Raw genomic sequence first — 22465 nt, 5'->3', positions numbered from 1 at the left:
TAAGAATGACCACTATTCGATCTGAATTGAACTATAACCCAATAGGAACTGATTTATCATATCACGAACCTTTGAGGTTCCAAACCCAAAAAAATGCCAAGTAGGACAAAGTGACCAACAAAAGAGTATTTAAGAACACAAAGGCATTAACATGTTTTCACCAACCTTCTCATCTCAATTCTCAAGTATAGTATTTAAGAATACAAAGACGTTAACATCTTGGTATGAAAATTTCTTTAAAAGACGGTAACGCTTTTGACGCTTTCTACCTTAATTGCTACCATAGTGTGGTTTTAAGAAACTGTTGCACCCGAAAGTTCAAGCTGTGCCACTGCATGGTTGATTGCATCAATCACATCCACTTTCCCTCCGCTTACTGCCTCATCCATGGGGGTTCTCTCATGGCTATTAAACATCAACAAATGAAACAATTTAGTCAGGCTAAACCTCAAATGATAAAGACCACCATCTGCTACTAAATTCATAAAACAATTCACCTATTTAGCGCTGAGACATTGGCTCCAGCAAGAATTAAGCTCTTGACAACCTGATAGAGACAGTAATAAGCCCAGATCGTTTTGCATTAAATGAAGTTAATGCACATTAGAACACAGCAATATACCTCAACATGCCCGTTAAGACAGGCCCAATGAAGAGGTGTATTTTTCTCCTCGTTAGAAGCATTGACATCCTTTTCCACAAGAAGACAATAATTATTAACATCATCTTTGAGGGAGTACTTCACAAAATTAAAAATAAAATTTCACACACCAATAATTTCTTAACTAAGAAATAAGCATTGTTAAAAAGAGGAAGCAAAGCAAAACAACACAAATGTGGTATCAGATGCTAAAGATGTAAACTAATCTGTGTTCAACAATGGAGAGTAAGTATCTGAATTGTAATTGCAACCATGATGGCACTCACCACTTCATTACGAATAAGGTAGTCCACAATGTCACAATGCCCATTAGCAGAAGCCATATGCAGTGCTGCAAATCATTTACAATTAAACAACATTACATACATGAGAATAAAATATGAGTACAAAAATACATAAAAAGGCCCTTTATCCCAAACAATCCGTCTCAGAAAAAACACAATCAACTATAGAGTAGAATAGAATGATTATTATAAAACATACTAGTTCAACTAAACAGCTTAATCCCAAACAAATAGCAAAAAGTGTTGGAGGTCAATGACACAATTGGAGGGGAAGTTTTCTATTTAGGTATAGGGCATACACAAATAACATACAATACAAAAAGTATTTAGTTACTTCTATGAGTGCAAAGCATCACATTACAGACTACTATAACATGTTTGCATATTAGAGCTCCTAGATTAGGTTAATAAGTCATGCATAAGGATAAAGCATGAGTATGGGACTTGCAAACAAGCAAGGGAGTTGGATGTAGCATAATTAAATTTAAGAAAAATCAAGTAATAGACTAACAGTAAGTAACAACTGAGGTGTTATTCACTAATTTATAAACTCTCTCTAAGAAGTCAAAGAATGATCAAATCAATACCAGTTCGGCCCTGTGAATCCTTTGAATTAAGAGATATGCCGGAGGATACTAAGCTCATTATATCTTCAATATCATTATACCTTGCAGCCTATTCAACATAAAACATATTAGTCAATAGATTAAAGGGAATCATATACCTGATGAACATGACATCATAGCATATTAAAGATTTGTAAGAAATTTGGACACGGAAAATAAGCTCCTTTAGACAGATATAGTGTGGACATCTAATTAAAGATTTCATCTCTATGTAAACCGCTCCCTCACACACTAAATCTTCATTTTGCATATAAAATGAACAAAAATTTGGAAACTCAGTAATGTATCTATTGGCCTATTGCAAAAGAAAACTTGTATTCCAACCACTGTAGTAGACATCTAATAAAAAAGGCCGATAGAATCATGAGCTGCAAAAATGATTAGCTATTGCATAGTGGCCTTTGTATAGATTACTGACCACAGATTTCTACCATAAAATTACAGTTAAAAAAGATCTCTGAGAGCTTTTTTTTTTTTTGTTAATGAACTCTTTTTTAACCAATGGTATTATAGTCCTCATTTGACAACTTTTAAATGCATATAAACTGAAATTCTCTTTTTATTCCTATGTTCTAGAATTGGTATATATTTTCATTACAGCAATTTGACTACTATAGAGCAGGTTTTATCTAACCACTTTTTAGACTGCGGCCAAAACCTTTGCTGTCACTAAATGACTAAAGTTGCTTGAAATGGTCAGATCAAAGAGGAGGCATGCAGAGGCGACTAAGGCCAGCCTCTCCATTGGCAATTCCTTCTCTGGTCAAAAACTCTCTTGTTTCATATGCTTCATTCCACATCCCTGCTGTTGCAAAGACATTATATAATGCAATACAGGTCGCTGAAATCTGCTTTTCATTTTCCAACATCTTCTGTGCTACCTTTCTTCCAATTTCAACGTTTTCGTACAATTGGCAAGCCCCAAGCAATGCAGCCCAAATGGAACCTGCATAAGACTTATTACCCAGCTCTTCAACTTCCCTCACCAAATGCCATGCCTCTTCAAGCATTCCATTTCGTCCCAACATATCAATTAAACAAGTATAATGATCTTCCTTTGGCGTCAACCCATACTTCTTCATCTCCTTAAAATATTGCAGTCCCTCATTCACCAAACCACAATGACTGCACGCAGTTAATATTGTGACAAATGTCACTTCATTTGGCTGAATGCCATTATCTAGCATTTTTTGGAACATTTCAAGGGCTTGTAAACCACACCCATGGGCTGCAAAACCCGTGAGAATAGATGTCCATGCAACGATGTTTTTCTGCTTCATTGAATCAAAAACTGTGTGTGAGTAATGCAAATTGCCTGATCTAGAATACATTTCTACTAAAGCTGTTCCAACAACCACATTACTAGTATCTACACCGGGTAATCTCCTAATGATTTTTGCATGTATCTGCTTTCCTTTTTCCAAATCTGTTAGATGGGTGCATGCTTCCAGGCACACTACAAAAGTTAAGCAGTTTCCATCAATCTCATATCCGCCTTCAGTGCAATACATTTTAGCCAATAAATCTAATCCTTCTTGGGGCATGTTATTCCGCACAAATCCTGTGATCATGCTAGTCCAAGAAACAATATCTTTCTTGGGCATAGCCTGAAACAGAACATTAGCAGTCTCAATAAGGCCATTGGATATATAACCAGATATTAATGCGTTCCAGAGTGAAACATGTTCACACGGCCATGTTTCAAAAACTTTCTTGCCTTCACCAACATCACCACATTTGCAATACATATCAATTAATGCACTACCAATAATTACCCCATCCTCCCCTAATGGATTAATAATCTTATATGAATTTGTCATAGCAATAAAGAGGCCATGGACTTGCTTCCCGACTCTGACCAGAGATAACTTTGTGCAGATAGTTAGTAGAGGCACAAAAATTGTATAATCTGTGTTTAAAATTTCAACTACATTACCCAGAGAGCAAACATACCTAAATGCAGCAACATAACTGTGATTTAAAATATAACCTCTTATGCTTAAAAGCTTTGAAACAGTATCCTGGTAGACTGCATCCATAATTTTCGTGGCACAGGCAATTCTACCACAAGAAAAATACATATTAGCAATTGAATTTGCACAATTTACTTCAAAACCACCAACAATTGCATACGCATGAACTTGCATACCCAAAACAAGATCTTGAGTTTGTACACAACCAGACAACACAGTTGAAATACTATACTCATCAGGTGCATAAACCTCTCCACACTTCATCCGGTAGAACAACTTTGACCCATGAGTTTCCATTCCATTTTGCATGTACCCAGACAACATAGCATTACAAGTCACTAAGTTTCTGTATGGCATTTCCTCAAACAACTTCCTTGCAGACTCTATGACCCCACACTTGGAATACATATCAAGAAAGGCAGTTTCAACGATGACTTTTCCAGGTAAAAATCCAGATTTGATAACATGGGCATGAAGAAGTTGGCCCAAAAAGATGTGTTGTGGAGCAAATGCAATGGCCCGGGCAACAGCAGTGATGACAAAGTGATTTGGTCGGGCATCTAAATCTGGTTGGGTTTGCCGGAGCATAAGGGAGAAGAGATGGAGGGCATTGTCAAGTTGGTTGTGGCGAGCATAAGCGGAGATTAGGGATGTCCATAAAGGTGGGTCTTTCAAAGGTACTTGATCAAACAGTTGGTGGGCATGACTGAGAGAGTTGGCAAGCCCTAAGGACAGATACTTGTTGATGAGCTTTGTGGCGCATACTGCATTAGTGTCAAGTCCAAGCTTGATTAAAAGGCTATGTCTATACATTCATACACGATTCTAACACAAAGCTTTTCCTTCAAATCCTTAGTACAAGACTTCCTGACCATACTATGCAAAGCTCTTGGTGGCTAATAGAAGATAAACAGGCTGCTCGAAAGCTTACAGCTTTACAGCATGTTTATTATGTCCAACCTCTGCTCCTGTAGTATCAACCAACTAACTACATTAGCCTACCAAGGATTTGATGTAAGAACTAAAACATTGGTCATATCAGTTTAAAATTTTCTTTTCCCGTGCAGGAAAAAAGTTTGATTTATAGGAAGTAAAAGCAAAATAGGAAAAAAAAAATCGACAATTAAACTACATATAATGAGCCTAAGAAGAGAAAATTATGTATAACCCTATAACTTCCAACCTTGGGTATCTTAATATTACTCAAAAGAAAAGAGAGATGAGAATTTTGCAAAGTGAAATAAGATTCTCTAGAATATAGCCACATTGATAACACAACTGGGGTCTATTTTTGAAACATCCATACAACATAAAAGTTCAAGTAATTAGATTTAGCTAGCAAATGCATAACCATCATAGAATGTTGCATCACCAATTCATTATGGTGTGTATCAGACTATCAGATAAGTGACAGCTCATGTTAGAAGCCATGTAACCTCTCTTTCGATTTGAAAGGGGTGGCAAGAATTCCATTATTCAAAGATGTAATATAATTATCCATGTAAACTTTTAGCAATCACTATAGCATGCACCCATGCTTCCAAAGATTGGTGCATCAAAGTACAGTTTAATTCAAATGACATGCAATTCAATTCAATATAAATAATTAAGCCATGTCATTTAAAAAAACCAATGCCTTACTATTCAGGTGTGATGAACAAGATGACAATGTCATGTCTCATGGTGACAATGTAAATATGGTCTAACAGTAAACCTTTAACACTAATTTTAGGTGTTAATTATACTGATAGAATCCAATATTCAAAATTAACCACAAAACCAACCTGCCACAATGCATTAAACTAGTAGAAACCACAATTTCAATAGATAAATTTTCTTAACACTTTTCGCGTAAATCCTCATACATCACCGAAAAGTTATTCATCAACTACTCATAGTACGTATATCAGGGTTATCAATGATACAATGGAGAATACTCGATAAATGTTAATTGGGTACCTCAAGCAGGGCCTCAATGGTTTCCAGCATTGTTTCATGCGAACTTCTCTCAGCTGTATCCAGCACATGTTCCACCCCCATTCCTGAACCTAGTTGGCAGTGTAATTGCGGCAGAAGAAACGAGGGAGTAGTACACTAGTACTGCATAGAAGGATTCGAATAAATATTAGGGTTTAACTAGGGGGTGTCAACAAAAATAAATGCAAATTTGCAAATTAACGGCAACTTATTGTCAAATTAAGTGAATGCTTACTAGCAAATAGGGATGAAAATAGGCTGGGCCAAGCTTTAGAAAAATAGGTCTGAGCCTGGACCTGTGGCTCTTTTTTTTAAAGCTCAAGCCTAAGCCTACATTGGCTTGGTCTGGCCTAAAGCCGTTTTAAAGGCCTATTTAATATGTAGGCCATTAAAAAGGCTTCAAGCTTTGAGCCTATTATGTAAAAAAATTTAAAAATATACCTAACACAAATATACACTAATACAATTATACAAAGCTAATACATAATAAGTATATAACCACAAATCCATGATTATGAATCACATGACAATAAATCAATAACTACAAAACCAAGTTCATAATACAACATCCAACAACACAAGTTTAATAACCACAAAACCACAAGTTCATAATACAAAAATCTAACACAAGTTTAAAACACAATACAAAACAAAAAGTCCATAATACAAAAAATCCAACACAAGTTTAATACAATGTCTTGAAAACTCATTAGTAACCACAATGCAAACATAATAATAGCATAATAGCATAAAACATAAAATGAAACAAATCACGGCTTCAGCATAATCTCCTCTTGGTTGTCATCCTATGTAATATCATAAATATCTAATTATCAATAGCAAAACATAAACAAAGTAATCTCATAAATAATTAACTATCAACATTTAACAATCAATAGCAAAACATAAACAAAGTAATCTCATCAATATTTAACTATCAATATATAACAATCAATAGCAAAACATAAACATAGTAACATCTACCGACTACCATTAGATATTAATATTTATAATATAACAAATTCACATTTAAAGAACAAAGCTGCAGGTTGATCTTCATTAGGAAAAGAGAGAGAGAGAGAGAGAGAGAGAGCTGCAGACCGCAGCCTTCGTCCACCGCCGCAACTCGCAAGGCCGCAGCAGTCACAGCAGGCCAAAGCACGCCGCAGCCCGCAGCATCCATTCCTCCAGTCACGACACAGTATTAGACTAAAAGTAAGTGTATCAGTGTATACCACTAACCTGTTGTGCCGCTCGCCGGAGATTGACGCCAGTTGCCAGAGATAGGATGAAGTCGTCGCGGTCGGCCCGTCGTCCACTCGTCCCTGCGTTGCTGCGTCCGACGGCTGCGTAGAGGTGGTATACCCGAATAGAAGGGGGAAATTAGATTTGGGAATTAGTCGGGGCGGGTCAAAGCCCGCCATAGAGCAGACAGGCCAAAAAAGTGCGCTCCTTGGTGGGCTTGAGTTTTAGAGCATCCTTAATTAATAGTGAGGATTTCTTGTAATTTTTAATAAGTTTTTGTAAGCGTGATTATGAAAAAGAAAACGAGAGGAGAGAAAAAAAATCAAAACAAATATGATTAAAAAATTAAATAAATATTTGTCAGCGCGCTTGAGCGTGCAGTACTCCTGATTGTTTATATATTTCCTGTTGCAGAAATACTGTTCCAAGAACTCCATTTTACAGCACATCTACTATCTCTCTCTCTTACCCTCTCTTTCCTCCATGTAGGCAAACAGATTCCAAGGACCCAAACCACCCCGCTTTGGCTCGTAGGCTAAGCAGGTCCTCGCCACACCACCCCTTACATAACTAACATAAGACGTAGTTCATCAAACATTAGACATTACATAATTGATAATACATAATACGTAGTAGTAATTATAAAGTTCACAAGTCTATAGTTCATCAAACATTAAACGTAACAATACTCCATAGTTCATCAAACTCACAAGCAATGTTGAAGAAAACGTTAGGCACCCGATTTGTTATTATTTTTTTCAATTTTTTTTTTAAATTTCCTGTGCCTACACGACTATGCATGAGTCATCATAAGTGAGAGTCTGAGAGATAAGATCGTAAATCACGCTTCTTCCATCATAAATGATAAATCACACTTCTGAGATGTCATCGTAATATGCAATCCGTCTGCGCCTTTTTCCTTTTCCATCATAAATCACAATTTGCAATCCTAATATGTTTTTCTTCATTGGCATCAGATTTGGCATCTGGTTCCATCATCTTCAATCTGTCTGCGTCAGGCGTCATCACCATCAGCGTCCTCACTAGAGCCGGCAGAGTAGAGAGCATCATCTTCAATCCGTCGTCTCTCTCCGTCTGTAGCTCCGTTCCAAAAAAAAGGGGAGGGGAGGGCTGAGACGGTGCGGGCGGCTAGGCAGTGTCGCGGAGGAGGCCGATTCTGGCCTTTCTCGACGCAGCTGGTCTCCGCCTAGCGCCTAGGCGCGATTTTTGTAACATTGCTCACAAATCACAACTCCATACTCCATAGTTCATCAAACAAACATAACAGTAATTTTAAAGTCCATAATCTAAAATTTTATCGTTCACAAGTTCATAGTTAATCAAATTCCATCATTCAATTCATAATCACAATCTACATATAAAATACATAAACAAATGTTTAAAATTAAATCACCAATTTTTTTTTTAAATCTAATATAATATAACATAAGACTTTATAAATTAACTTATCCATATTGAAATCATGCAACCAATTACGAGTGCAAATAAAAGCAAATAAGAATTGAAAGTTGGTTTTTAGTGTGAATATCGTCCTCAAGGAATGTTCTAGTAGGGGTTCGAGGTATTTGAAAGCTAACCAAAAGGAAATTTGTTTGCATAAAGAACAAGTATAAAATAAAGCAATGTATTTTTTTTTTGAATACTATTGACACTATTACAACGCCCCCACTGGGGATCAAACCTATGACCTCTCACTTAGCAAGGTCACAGCTATGTCGCTTGACTACAAAGCCTTTGGCAATAAAGCAATGGATTAAGTAAAAGACAATTTTTTTTTTGAAAACAGTAAAAGACAATTTGAAAGAAAGGATTTAGATAAAATCACTTCACATAAATACCTCTCAATGTTCTAAGTGTCTAAGCCAAACAATAATCAATAATGAAAGTGAGGGAGTTTAGCAAGTGCCAACGCCATATTCTCATGGTCATATATTGGCTAATTGGCCTATTACCTAAGTTCTAATCCTATTCTCATGGCAACTAGACTAGTTGAGGTAATTAATCAAACACCTTGTGTGCTCTTTCCCTTCCAATTCTCCTTTCTCAAAAGTGAGTTAGAAATGCGATAGGTTTGGTTATGGTGAATCCCTATTTTTATAGGTAAACACCAACTCCAAAATAATCCTTTTGCAAAATTGGGTCTCAACTGAACAAGTGTCAAAACAATTTATCAATTTCACAATCAAATTCATACTAAATTAAAGATATTGCAAGCCCTATATTTTTCAATTCAATTCATATTGGCATTCATACAAAGTAATTATATTCAATCTAAATCCCTAAATAGTTTAATTACTCATATTGAAATTGATAAACTAAAAGCAATTGAAATAATGCACAATGAATTCAACTACAAAAGTAATTTGTAAAGTGCAAGAATAAGAAATAGAAACTCTTACTTTATTGAATTTGTAGAATGCATGTAAATATGAAACTGAAGTAGAAGTTATAATTATAAGCAATAATTTTCTCCTAAATCTTCCAAGAATTGATGGATTTACAATGGATAGTTGTTCTAAGATGAGTTTTTTGGAGAGAAAAGGTAAAAGAAGACTTAAAAAAATTCAAAGATATATAACTAGAAAATAACGTCCCTGGCTATTTATAACATGAGAAACTGTGCCAATAAACCGCTTCCAAGAGGGCATGGTCCCAATGGAGGTCATCGTGACAAGCTAGGCCTCTTTTTCAACATCTTTCTTAAATTCTCAAAAAAATTTAAATTTTTCCTGCTACCAATTTAACACTCCCTAAGAACATCTTAAACTAACTTAACGTAGGACTTAAAAAAAAATGAAAAGATAAATATGGATTGGAACAAACTAAAATCAAGAAACAAAAATATAATGAAAATGACATTACAATGGAGTGATGAATCAAAAGTGAAACAAACACAATTTTAAATATATGCCGACGTTACAATTGTGAAACTCCCAAGTTGACAATTTTAAAACCAGAGACAAAGCACATGGGTGGCATGGTCAACATATCTCCTAAGCTGAAACAAAGGGAGAAAAACACAGAAATTCCTTATAAAATAAATGCAAAGTGGAATGAATCCTTGTCTAGATACGAGGGAAGAAGGAGAGGTAGGTGGTCCATTCATATTTCATATATAGTTGAGAGTTTAACTTTGACCTGCAGGCCGGCCGGATAGACGATATCGGAATACAAAAGGTTTGATGTTGCGACATGGCGTGGGTTGTTGGATTCATTTAATTTGCCGTCGTCAAATCTGCGCCTGGGACAACAAAGGCAGTGTCACATGAAATTTCAACCAAACCTCACTCTCTAATAACATGTCATGTTCTGCTACTATGCCTTCTGTACTATAATGTGTCCAAACTTGAATTTTAGCATGTCCGACCTACACAAAATGCAATACAACTTTCCCCATCTCATTGTTAAATAAATAAATATATATATATATATATATATATATATATATATATATATATATATATATATATATATATGTAAACAAACTAGTTTACTCTATTTTTAAACTCTATTTTGTATTCATTATAAGAGTATTTTCAATTATTCATAATAATCTATCTTACAATAATAAGAAAACTATTGTAAAGTAATAAAGTACATAGAGAAAACAGAGATATATATAATCAAAGAGAAGAGGTTAAGTCCATAGAACTCTTTAACCTTTCATTAGATAACCGTGGATTATATATACATATATACAAACGTGGACGAAATCGTATCTAATTTAGGGAAGAGAAAAATTAGGATAATGACCACAAATAAATATATTTACAACACTCTTCCTTGTTATTATCTTACACAATAGTTATACTATGGACCGTGTCCATTTATATAATGAATGTTCACAATTTACATATATAATGAATATTCACAATTTGAATTGTGAACATTTAGTATGTAAATTGTGAACGTTCAGTATATAAATATTGAACATTTAGTATGTAAGTTGTGTGTCTATAGAATAATTTGCCTATCTTACCATACTCATGCCGCATTAAAAACATTGTTAGGAAAATCCTGTGGGAAAAACCTAGTCAATGGAAAAAGAGTACATGATGTATTTCAAAATGTGTTATACAGGTTGTCTCACTAAAAACCTTAAGGCTAAAAAAACCTAGTGGGAAAAAACTTAGCTAAGGAAAAAAGAGTACAACCATAAGCCTTCCGGGCGTAATTTTCAGGATAACCAATCATAAACCTTCGGTGTATAATCTTCAGGCTTTTGAGGTTTGTCTATACAAGTATTTATATGCAACTTTCCCCATTTTGACATTATTATTTCATACTCATGCCTCGTTAAAACCTAACTAAAAAAACCCAATGGAAAAAAAAAACCTAATGAGGAAAAGAGTAAATGATATTTTTGCATTCATGTGTTGCACAAGCTGCCTAGTTAAAAAACCTTTAATTAATAAAATTATATTAAAACTCAATTAAAGGAAAAAGAGTATAGTTGTTGATATTCAAGATCCCATCTTCATGATTATTCAAGTCCAATATTCAGGATTGATTCAAGTGAATGTCGCTCCCCTAGAGGTAACAATCTTCAAAGTATACACATTCTAATCTAACACATTTTCAAAAAAGTGTAGAAAAGAGATATGGTAATATTCAAGATTGACACTAGAGTGAACATTCTGTATCATAATCTCGTGACTCTTATTTCAAAAAAAAAAAATCTCGTGACTCTTCTGGAGCTCATGTGGGTTGCATCTTGACACTATATATGCTTTGTCAAATATTCTTAAACATACCCATTTACAACACAAGCTTTATTGTCCACAGTACATATATGACATTGAGGGTAATTCATAACATAACCAATATGGGATTTGGCATCATGGAGATAAAAAAACAGTCATTACCCAAATAGCCCATCAAAACCACATATTGATTTCTCACATAAATGTCAAAATCTTTGTACCTCAAAGATACTAGGGGATATGTTAAACATTATTTCATTGCAAAAAAGAGCATTAAATGTTACTAGCAATTTTATTGCAGATATAATATCAAGCCCGATGCGATTATGGAACTTCTGGTTCTATAGTAGTGCTCCAATAGCAACGAAGTAATAGACTTCTAGTCCCAAAGTATCCTCATTATCATTTTCGAGTCTAAATGAACCCTTATCTACTTCAAGAGATTATTGGACAATCGTTAGTGTGATAAGTCAATGGTACTTACCCATATAAAATATCTTCAAGACGTTTTTCAATTAAGCTAACTGGTGTATCAAACTCCTTCAAGGATATGCTCGATCTTCAGGTCAAGACAATACTTGGGACTTCCAAGTCTTTCATTTCAAAATATGTCTTTAGGCATGAGCTAATATATATCATCAAGCTCTTTATATATTTCAATGATGTTCATACCGTCAACACAGATTGAGATAATGAATAGATAACTCCATTAACAACTCTTTAATGAGCACATAATGACACACACACATACACACACACACACACACACACACACACACACACACACACACACACACACACACACACACATATATATATATATATATATTCATACATACATATTCCCATTTCAGGAGGAAACTACTTAATTGACTGTTTACTACTTTAAGTAAAGTCTTTATAATTCAACAAAATATATATTGCAATTTTCATTTCTTTTCTCATTCTAAGAATTATAAATCTATCGGGAATTTTCCCAAATAAACATTAGCGTCTAGTGATCCATAATTATGCAGTCATGACCACGAGGGCAATATGAAGGAAGATGGAAAGCCGACCCAGGCAAGATTGGCCCAAGGTGGACAAGGTCGACCACAAGGTCGGCCATGACTAGGGCTCAACCATCGTGGTTGGCTACGACATTGGAGATTGAGGCCACAAAGAGGCTTGACCGGCAAGGTCGGCCTCGTTGTTCAGCCCCCGAAGTTGGCCTTCGGGGGTAGTTGGGCAAAAACATATTCTCGTGGGTCACACTATTTTCAGGGAGTTGAATTGGTTAGGCTTACTACTTTAAATAAGCATTCCTTGTCCTCATTTAGGACATTTTCATCTTCATCCTGTCTTATCATCATCTACATTGTAATCACATTACACGAATTCTTAATACAAGGCTTTTGTCTACTTAAGCTTCATACTTCGTCTTTAGCTATTACTTAATTATTAGTATTAGTTAATTCGAATTTCCGGGTTAATTAATTTCATCCCTCACCATTCGATTTAGCCTAGCATAGATCACGAAAGTGGCATGTTAGCTCCCAGATTGGCAGTTGGTAATCTTGAAATTCAACATTGAGTTTATCTCTGATCTCCTTCATCTTTAGTCATGGCATTTGAATCATGTGTTACTTTATCCCAAGTCCTTATTTGTTATCTTCTATATTTATTTGTGTACGGTGATTGCTATTCCCCAACTTAATATTATTGCTTAGCCTATGTCAATTTCCCTATCCTTGTGTCTATATACTTTTCTGGATCATGCCCTAAATGCCATCCTAGTGAAAGATTAAAAAAAATAAAAAAAAATTTTGTTTAATTTGATTTAATTTTTACCAAGATCACTATGTATTAGATTTTCTCATACCTAGACAAATTCGGCATAAGAAAATAAGGCACTAGTGTCAGGGAAATTACCAGTAAATCCCATATCTAACTTAACAAACCGACTTAAATGAGTAGTTTATCAAGAGTATTGATAAGACAATATCTAAGATAAAGGGAGATAAGTAGTCAAGCTTGATGAGTATTGGATCATGTGAAAGTTGAACATGAAATAATGATAAAATTTCAAATATCAAGTCTACTAGACTACTAAGCTAAGCTAGATGAGTGATTAGCGTATGTTGACACAAAATTAGACTAGCTAATAATAAGTTGAATGGAAAGTCCTTTGGACGGTGAGACGACAAGATTGTGTTAAATACAATAATTACAGGAGGTGCTGATGAGTAGGCCACCTTGCAGTGCTTTTGGATGGCATTCAATCAAACCTGCAGGATTCTATACTATACATACAGTAATTGCACTGTGCATGTAGTCAAACAGCAGGGCTATCTCACATTCAGATCCATATCTGTAGAAATTCATCATTAACTAGAAGCCATATGTTGTAGTGTGTGTAGGAGATTTCTCAACTATACTGTTACAGGCGAGAAATTAGAAGGATCACATGGTTGATGTTGGCAACCTTATTTTAAATCAAGAATATTCCAGAGAATGTGAGGAGACTTGTCGAGTTGATTATTTAATCAATACGAGATATATATGGGGTACGTGATTGGCAACTTGAATATGTGTAGTTTATAGTGCCAACATTTGCATATTCGTGTAATGCAGGGCATTGACGTAACTAGAAACTAGTTGAGCGCAATTGCCACCTCAAGATTTTTTCTTTTAATAGTAATTTTTTGATACACTAAAAAACAAAAGATAGAACCACAATCAATAGTAGAAAACTAAAACTACCTCATCTTTTGAAATTTTAACTTTGGAATTAAATACATACCAGCAACAAAAGTGTCATGTTCTCTTCCAGATTCAATGAATTAAGATAACCCGCTCGATCTCCCTCTCTCATTTGTCACATGTTTATCAAGTGATCACCATATGATATTTCTTTCTTTAAAAAGTATAGACATCTATCTAATCATGAATATAAGTTATCTCTGATCTCTTTAATATATTCGATCAACTAGCTTGCTACAACCGTAACAAAGTTGGGGAAATTAAATATTTCTAAACAATTATATTAATTAATAATTATAATTTTAAAAATTAATTGTCTCTAAATAAATCTTTAATTTTTAACTTCAATTCCACCCCAAGAAAATGAGGTGCATTATCACCTCATAATCAAGTCATATTCAATAGTGTCATGTGATTTGGTAGAGTAGTTTAGTATGGAGTTGAAACATACTGAGTAATTAATTAATGAATTAATGAGAAATATTATATTGAGGGTGGTGGATTTGGGAATGACTTGGCCAGATTTGCATGCCAACAAGTCAGCAAACCCATGCATATCCCTCATCATCTCTTAGACATCCTTAACGGTTCAAGGTCCCATTACACTATGCTACTCATCATAACAACAATCATAGAAGTCCAAAAAACATACATACGGATCGGAGTGTGATTTATCTTTGTGAACTAATTAAACGTGGTGAAAATTTTAAAATACTGTGCAAGGAATTTTTTTTTTTAAATATTTATAAGTTAATTCCACTTTCATCCCTTAATTATTATATTTTTCTATTTTTAATAATCGGAGGTAATTAAAATTAATTAGATTTGATTTCAAACTATTAAAATTATGTTATTTTGGTCATGCATTAAAATTCATTTTAAAATAAGTAATATATTTTTAACCATACAACTGATACAAGTGGCATAATATTACTACCTCCGTCCCATTTTGTTTGTCTGATTCGGTTAACGAGGCTTGACTGGGATTATTTTTAATTCAATTTTTTATAATATTAAATTTAGTATTAGTATATAAAATTTATATATTTAGAAACTACATCAAAAGTACTATTAAACACAAAAAATTAAATTTAAAAATAATTAAAAATTAATAAAGAAAATAAGCAATTAAGAAAGAGTTGGTTTGACCAATGAATAGTAAACAGAACAGGTAAAATGGGACAGAGGGAGTAATAGATAAAGATCAAATATTGTCAATTTTACTATTTCCATCAACAATCATTATATAATAAACCACTCAATCAGTAATAGCATTGACGATATGATGCATTTGAATATAAATCCTTATTTAATTTCATAAACCAACCAAAAAATACAATATCATTCATATTATATTCATTCTATATATATATATATATATCGTTCCTAATGAAGGTTCCAGATATATGATGAGATAGCGACGAAACATTATATTCAGGTTCTTAAAATTTAACTCAATATGATCAGCTAATCTCAAAATAGACCCACTAAGTCATATACATGTATATATAGCCACCGAGGCATGCCCCATTAAGCATATATGCAAGAGCCGGCGGCGAAGGAAACCACATGTTGCACTTCCTAAGGCTACCAAAGGATCCAATTGGAAGGACAATTGGGACCCCAAACAGGGGTGGTTCATGATGGGCAATTGGGCATAACATTATTATTGGAAACTCAATTTTTATGTCTAGATCATAGTGTGGATTGTCTAGAGTGGATGTGAGTTTTCAAATGAAATTATATGTAGTTATGTTTCAATTTTATTTTCACATCCTTTTTTGTACTTTTTTGGGTGTTTTTTTTCAAGCATCAATTTATGCTTGTTTCATATTAATATTAAATATTAATACTAATATTATTGTAAGCAGAATAGCTCATTCTCAAAAGTATTATTGTGTTTAGAAATAAAATGATTTGTCAAACAACGAAATAGGCCTATTTACGAGAATGTTATTTTCTTACCAACAATTAATTATGTTGTTAAGGCCAGGTGTCCTCTTTAAGTTACACTAGGGTAAGGTTAGATGCACATATTATATTGTTCACTGTACGTAGTTCACCATGTACATTGTGAACTTTGATCTAGATTATGTACTTGTAATTAGTAGATTATATACCTGTTAAAGGTATATAATATGACATAATATGTAAACGATAGGTTATGTACATACTGAAGGTTCATAATATATTAACTATATATACATAATATGTGAACTATAAGTAAATAAATTAAAAGTATACTATATTATGTTAACTGTATGTGCATAATCTGAATCATTGTTTACAATATGCATGGTGAACTCAAATTTACAATGCGAATTATGAGTTCTACTTCACAATATAATGATTGGATCGGATTATTAGGTATTGTTAGCATTGTGCATTATATATAACTAGCTAGTTATTAGAACATCATTTGATCTTATAAAATATATAAAATAAAAATTAAATAACCCCACATGAGGCGTAAAGAGGATTAAAAAACGTGCGAAGATCTGCACAAAAGGATCTTCGATCTGAAAGATTTATCTGGCTCATATGAATTAAATATATATTAAAATTTAAATTTTTTATCATTAGACTTTTTGTAGTTTGGTTTATGTGGCAATTAAGCTATATAATGCTAATGTTTATTAAAAAAAAAAATTGCATGTCAATTAATAACCAATTTATATTAGAAGGATTGAGAGGTAAGAAAAAAAAATTCTTGAGTCAAATATTATAATTAGATATAGTTCTTGTTAATACAATATAGCTTATATGAAAACTCCAATTAGATCTAACTTGTCACTGATTCAAGATTAAGGGTGTGTTTAGTTACCCGAAAAATGATTTTCAGAAATCATTTTTCGAGATTTTGGTGTTTGGAAACCTCCAGAAAATGTAGTCAACGGAAATTTTTTCCGTTGACTACGGAAATATGGGCATTTTTCCGGAAAAATGACTTCCAAACAAAAAGTCCATAAGTCATTTTCCAGACATAGAAAATGGCTTCGTGCCACAGAGAGGATTTGCTCTAGACTGCTCTGGTTTCAATGACTTTTCCGGGGCTGAATTGTTCAATGACAGATTAGAGGCACATATTATATTGTTCACTGTACATATTATATTTTAGCAAATGCCCAAGCAAGGGTCAATGACTTACACATGCCAAAACAAAAAGTAAGACTTCTCCTCAATTGTTCCCCGATCAGGTTATAAATACCATATATCAACCAGTATGGGAAAAGATATGTAATTAGTACGTGTGTCTTAGGTCCTAAATATCTAAAATCAAAACCTTATAAGTTTTGCTCATTGTAATAGAGGAATGGTCTAGACTTGTACTTTTCTAAACTAGATAGAGGACCAATGCTTTGGCAGACACAAAACAAATGTCAAACTTTAGCCGACCACATGGAAGAGATAAATGATACGCATTGTCATTACTCGAAAATTACTAGCTATTCTCTTCTTTTTTTCTTCAATAATCTTAACTCTTTATAGCACTAAGTCAGGTGCTATTCTTTTTTTTTTTTTTTTTTTAAAGACATAGTCGGGTGCTATCTCTTGAATTTAAAAAATTTGTCAATAATGAATGTAAATATTTGACATTAATTTATTAAAATTTAAATGTTTGAATATAACTATTATAAATACTTAATTATATATTTATATATAGAATATTTGGGGGTGTGCAACTGTTTTTCACGTGTAAAATAAAGTAGTAAATATTAGTTAAGACGGATTTCATAGCCATATGGAGGCATATAACTAAACTTTATGATCAACGGATCTGCCAAACTATATGAATTGAAAGAGAAACATAATTTTATACTACTAGCTATTGCATACTGCAGTCTGTAATATAATATCGTATTTAAAATTACAGTCATACCATTAAAATCTTTAGCAAGTCAGTCGGGAATTCGGGATTAATGGAACATTATCTTTTTTGGTAAAATTGCCAAATTGGACTCGTATTGTATAAAATTTGTTAAGATTCAAACCTTAATTGTGTGTGTGTCTCTATATATATATATTTTGGTTCAAATGCGGCCGTGCTCTCCCGTGCGGCCGTGCGGTCACACACCACTCAATGTTACGAAATACACCACTCAATGTTAAGAAACACACCACAATGAAACACAATGAAACACATCACAATGTTAAAAAACACACCACAGTGCATATTTGTGTGGTGTGTTTCTTAACATTGAGTTGTGTATTTCGTAACATTGAGTGGTGTGAACCGCACGGCCGCACGGGAAGGCACGGCCACACCTGAACATGACCCTATATATATATATATATATATATATATATATATATATATATATATATATATGATGGATTCATGGGACCTTGAGACCCGTTTTATTGGATAGATCTTAATCAAGAGGGATTATTTTTTTTATTGTTAAAAAGGAAAGAAACATGGTGGCCCAAAAGAAACGAATAAAATGTTAAGCTAAGAAGGTTTAGCCAACAAGCGCCTTATGGGATAACAACACAAGCACCAACCATGTAAAGATTGTTAACATCCAAGTATTGGGGTGCACATTGTGGCCAAGAATGAAGGCAAACCATAACCGTACATTTGTCAAACATCCGGAAAGCCTTCAACTCTATATAAGAGGCTTGATGTCTCCCTTTAGATGTCACCCTTGTAACCATTACAATACTCATAGCTTAGTGGCTTGTAGTCCTAACCTTCAACTCATACATTAGGGTTCAATTTCTAACAACAACATTATTATTGTTTCTAGTGCTTATATTATTTCAGGTCCACTATTTAAGCTATAACTTGTATTATTTCAACCGCCGACTATTCCTTTACTATCTCTGTACATCCAAAGTTCAAACTCATTGATTTTAGTTGAGATATACACTTAGGCCAAGTACATTTTTGTTAGAAGCTAAGTAAATCAACATACTAAACTCTCTTTTCAATCCAATAAGAGCATTTCAATTATGGATGACATTAGGGAACTGAGAATCATATATTAAAATATCACAAACAAAATTTATGAAAAGGTGTGTTGCCATACTTAAATTTCCCCAACACGAATGGGGACAAAAGACAAACATTTTGTAAAGATGTTTGAAAATATGTATGTTACATAAGTTAATTGTATGTTTAAGTGCGGGTAGATTCCACACATTCAGCCATAATTGACCAGAAAAAATCTCTTCTTTGTAGTTAACTATGGAACAAACCCGACTTCCAAGCTGTAACTTTGTCCAAAATACGACACCCAGAATTGCACCTGGAAAAGTTGTACCATATACCTAGAAAATAGAAATTAACATTAAACGCCCTCCATATTATACTTAATTCTTGTTTAGCAAATTTAATTTCTATTAAATTTTATATTTTGTTACCACATGAATTGTTGTACAATATTAATATGAATTATACTTTTTGGGAAAATTTTACCGTGCATCATGGTCCATGCAGCAACGTGGACCAAGAAGTAAAACCAAATCGTTTAATTTTAATATTATATTTTAAAAAAATAGTTACCATTTTTCTAGTTTGTTACCATTATATAAGCTTTTTTTTTTTAAAAAAAAATGTTTTACTTTAATTTATACACACTAGTTTATTATAGTAATGCTAAAGTATAATTTTAATTACACTCCATATCTCTATCAATCTTGTGAGGACAATTTTTAAATAAAGTTAAATACTCACTCTGTCTCATTTTGCGTGTCATGTTTATTATTTATTGGTCAAATTAACTTTGTATTCATTGCTTGTTTTCTTTAGTAAATTTTAATTATTTTTAAATTTGATTTTTGAGTTTAATAATACTTTTAATTTAGTTTCTAAATATATAAATTTTATATTCTAATACTAAATTCAATATTATGAAAAATATAATTAAAAATAACTTCAATCAAGTCTCGTCAACAAAATAGACAAACAAAATAGGACGTAGGGAGTATTATTTTTAATATTATATATTATCATTATATCATATTTTTAAGATTGAATTAGAGATGTAAGAGTACTGAAAAATATTAATAAATTACAAATATAATAATATGATAGTAGGACTACTTTTAAAGGTGAGATAAAATATTTTTGGATTTTAAAAATAAATTTCCATTGCAAGGACATGTGTGTGTATGGAGTGGATCAGGTGCAAATATAACTTCATGTGCGGTTAGCACAAAAGGACGCACCTTAAGTACAAAAATCACGCACATTAAGCACATACACAAAGTACCTTAAAAACACAAACCACACACCTAAAGTTTTAAAATGGTGCACCTTAAGCACACAAACAAAACACCTTAAGAACATAAACCACGCAGCTTAAGTTTCAACAACTGACGCACCTTAGCTTAAGCATACAAATCATGCACTTTAATAAGGAAAACAACGCACCTTAAGAAGGAAATAAAATCACGCACCTAAAACTTTAGGCCGACGCACCTTAAGTTTCAACAACTAATGCACTTTAAGCACAAAAAGTCACGCAGCTTAAGAAGGAAAACCACGCACCTAAAACTTTAGATTGACGCACTTAAGTTTTCAACAACACACCTTAAGCCACACAGTACAAAAATCACGCACTTTAAGAAGAAAAATCATGCACATTAAATTTGACCTAGATGCAAAAAAGACCAATTATTGTTAATCCTAGGCGTTGATTTAGGCAAAATTAATGGCTCAGATTTAATCGCAAAACTGCACGGGACACACTCAATCGCACGGGAACTGAATTATATATATATTAAAAGGCAAAAACTTTTGTGAGACTGTCGCATGAGTCTCAATCTGTGAGACAAATTGAATCTTTGATTAATGAGGTCAAAGACCCGACCTATTAATCAAAGATTTAACACATTAACCAAATATCCGACGCGTCTCATAGATTGAGACCCGTGAGACAGTCTCATACAAGTGTTACCCATATTAAAAAGGAAAAAAAAATCTTCAAAAACGATGTTTCAGATCAACACTTTCCAAGAATATAATATAATTGTACATATAAAAAGAAAAAAAAAAAGAAAAAAAGAAGAAGAAGAAGATTATCATGATGTTGTAGACATAGAAAAACAACTAAGCTAGTTTTAAGGGGTGTGTTTCAGATGTCACGTACGTCAGCTCGGATTTCTTAATAGTTGATTAGTTTATAATAATAATAATAGTAGTAGCAGCTTAGTAACAAGCTCTGATTTGGTCATTATTTATTCAACAAAACCTATTAATTATATTATATTATATTAAAAATTCTAAGATGACAATCAATACCGGTGACTTTTATATTCAATATTATTTCAGTGAAATATGGAGGCTTTTGAGTATGTACTAATCGAGTATCCATAGTACCCCGCATATATTTAAAATGTTTTTGAAAATATTTGTTCATATATACTTAATACAAGCAGCATCATATGATGAATAAAATAAGTTTCCGGAGCTGAGGAATCGGGTCAAAGCTAAGAATGCAGAGATCACTAGACACCACTGCACGTGTTGGATCGTGACCAAAATTTTTTAAATACCTCACTTCACTGTTATATTATTTATAATAAAAAATTATTTTTTAATACGCAAACGAAAAGATTCCCATATGAAATGTTTAGAAACGACTGACCGTTTTTTATTTTTAATTTTTTTTTTAAATTAAAAAATGATTTTTCTTGCAAATATAAACAATATGGCAATAACTTGTAGTAAGACTTCCACCATCCCTAAAAAGATGGGAATTGCAATACAATCTGACATGGCTATTGTCACGTTACATTTTTTTCTTGAAGGTAAACGTAGTTATTCCATTAATTCATAACATAAAACGTTTACATCAATGATAAATGAAATGGTAAACCATTTCTTACAGTCAGACATAGAAACAATTTTTTAACTATGCTATATAGAAAATATTGTTGAATTGTAAATGTTATAATATAATAGTAAAATATAGTTTTAAAAAGAGAGAAATATAAAAATAGGTTAATAATGTTAGTTTGCAAACTTTGCATATATATATATGGTCAACAATGTAGTGCTAGGTACAAGTTTCCCTACATTGGGAGGGGAGGCCCCAACTATCCATAATTAACGCGCGCTACCTATTCATTCCCCTAAGGCCTAAGGAATGGTGTATTCCATATAATGCATTCAAAAATCCCATTGACAAATTGAAGCATGGCTTCAAACAATCTTGCCGTTACATATGGGAATTTAAATGCATGGCCGCCGTATTGTTCACATTCTTTTAAAAATTTAATTTAA

At 33.1% G+C, this 22465-nt stretch overlaps 1 protein-coding gene across 11 annotated transcripts; it reads right to left on the bottom strand.

The window, feature by feature from the left end:
- Positions 1-128: 128 nt before the first annotated feature.
- Positions 129-6925, bottom strand: LOC116027168 (ankyrin repeat-containing protein P16F5.05c). Of its 11 annotated transcripts, XM_031268622.1 has the most exons (7): positions 6764-6925; positions 5504-5644; positions 1533-1620; positions 928-992; positions 623-691; positions 498-547; positions 129-405 (listed from the first exon to the last, which is right to left on the bottom strand). In XM_031268622.1, the coding sequence occupies exons 2-7, from the start codon at positions 5582-5584 to the stop codon at positions 294-296; spliced, it is 465 nt and encodes a 154-aa protein (XP_031124482.1). In that variant the 5' UTR covers positions 5585-5644; positions 6764-6925; the 3' UTR covers positions 129-293. The 11 variants fall into 11 exon arrangements, 7 of the variants coding, with proteins under 7 accessions (XP_031124482.1, XP_031124477.1, XP_031124481.1 ...); XR_004099920.1 differs by lacking the exons at positions 129-405; positions 498-547; positions 623-691; positions 6764-6925 and adding exons at positions 2206-3027; positions 3562-4512 and having other exon boundaries at positions 954-992; positions 5504-5634; XR_004099922.1 differs by lacking the exons at positions 129-405; positions 498-547; positions 623-691; positions 5504-5644; positions 6764-6925 and adding exons at positions 2206-3027; positions 3525-3632; positions 3721-3857 and having other exon boundaries at positions 954-992.
- Positions 6926-22465: the final 15540 nt, after the last annotated feature.

This window comes from Ipomoea triloba, chromosome 8 (assembly GCF_003576645.1).
Source record: "Ipomoea triloba cultivar NCNSP0323 chromosome 8, ASM357664v1".
In the NCBI taxonomy this organism is placed as follows: Eukaryota; Viridiplantae; Streptophyta; class Magnoliopsida; order Solanales; family Convolvulaceae; genus Ipomoea; species Ipomoea triloba.
The sequence above is the reverse complement of the archived record's forward strand: the minus strand, read 5'-3'. Positions and strand labels throughout refer to the sequence as shown.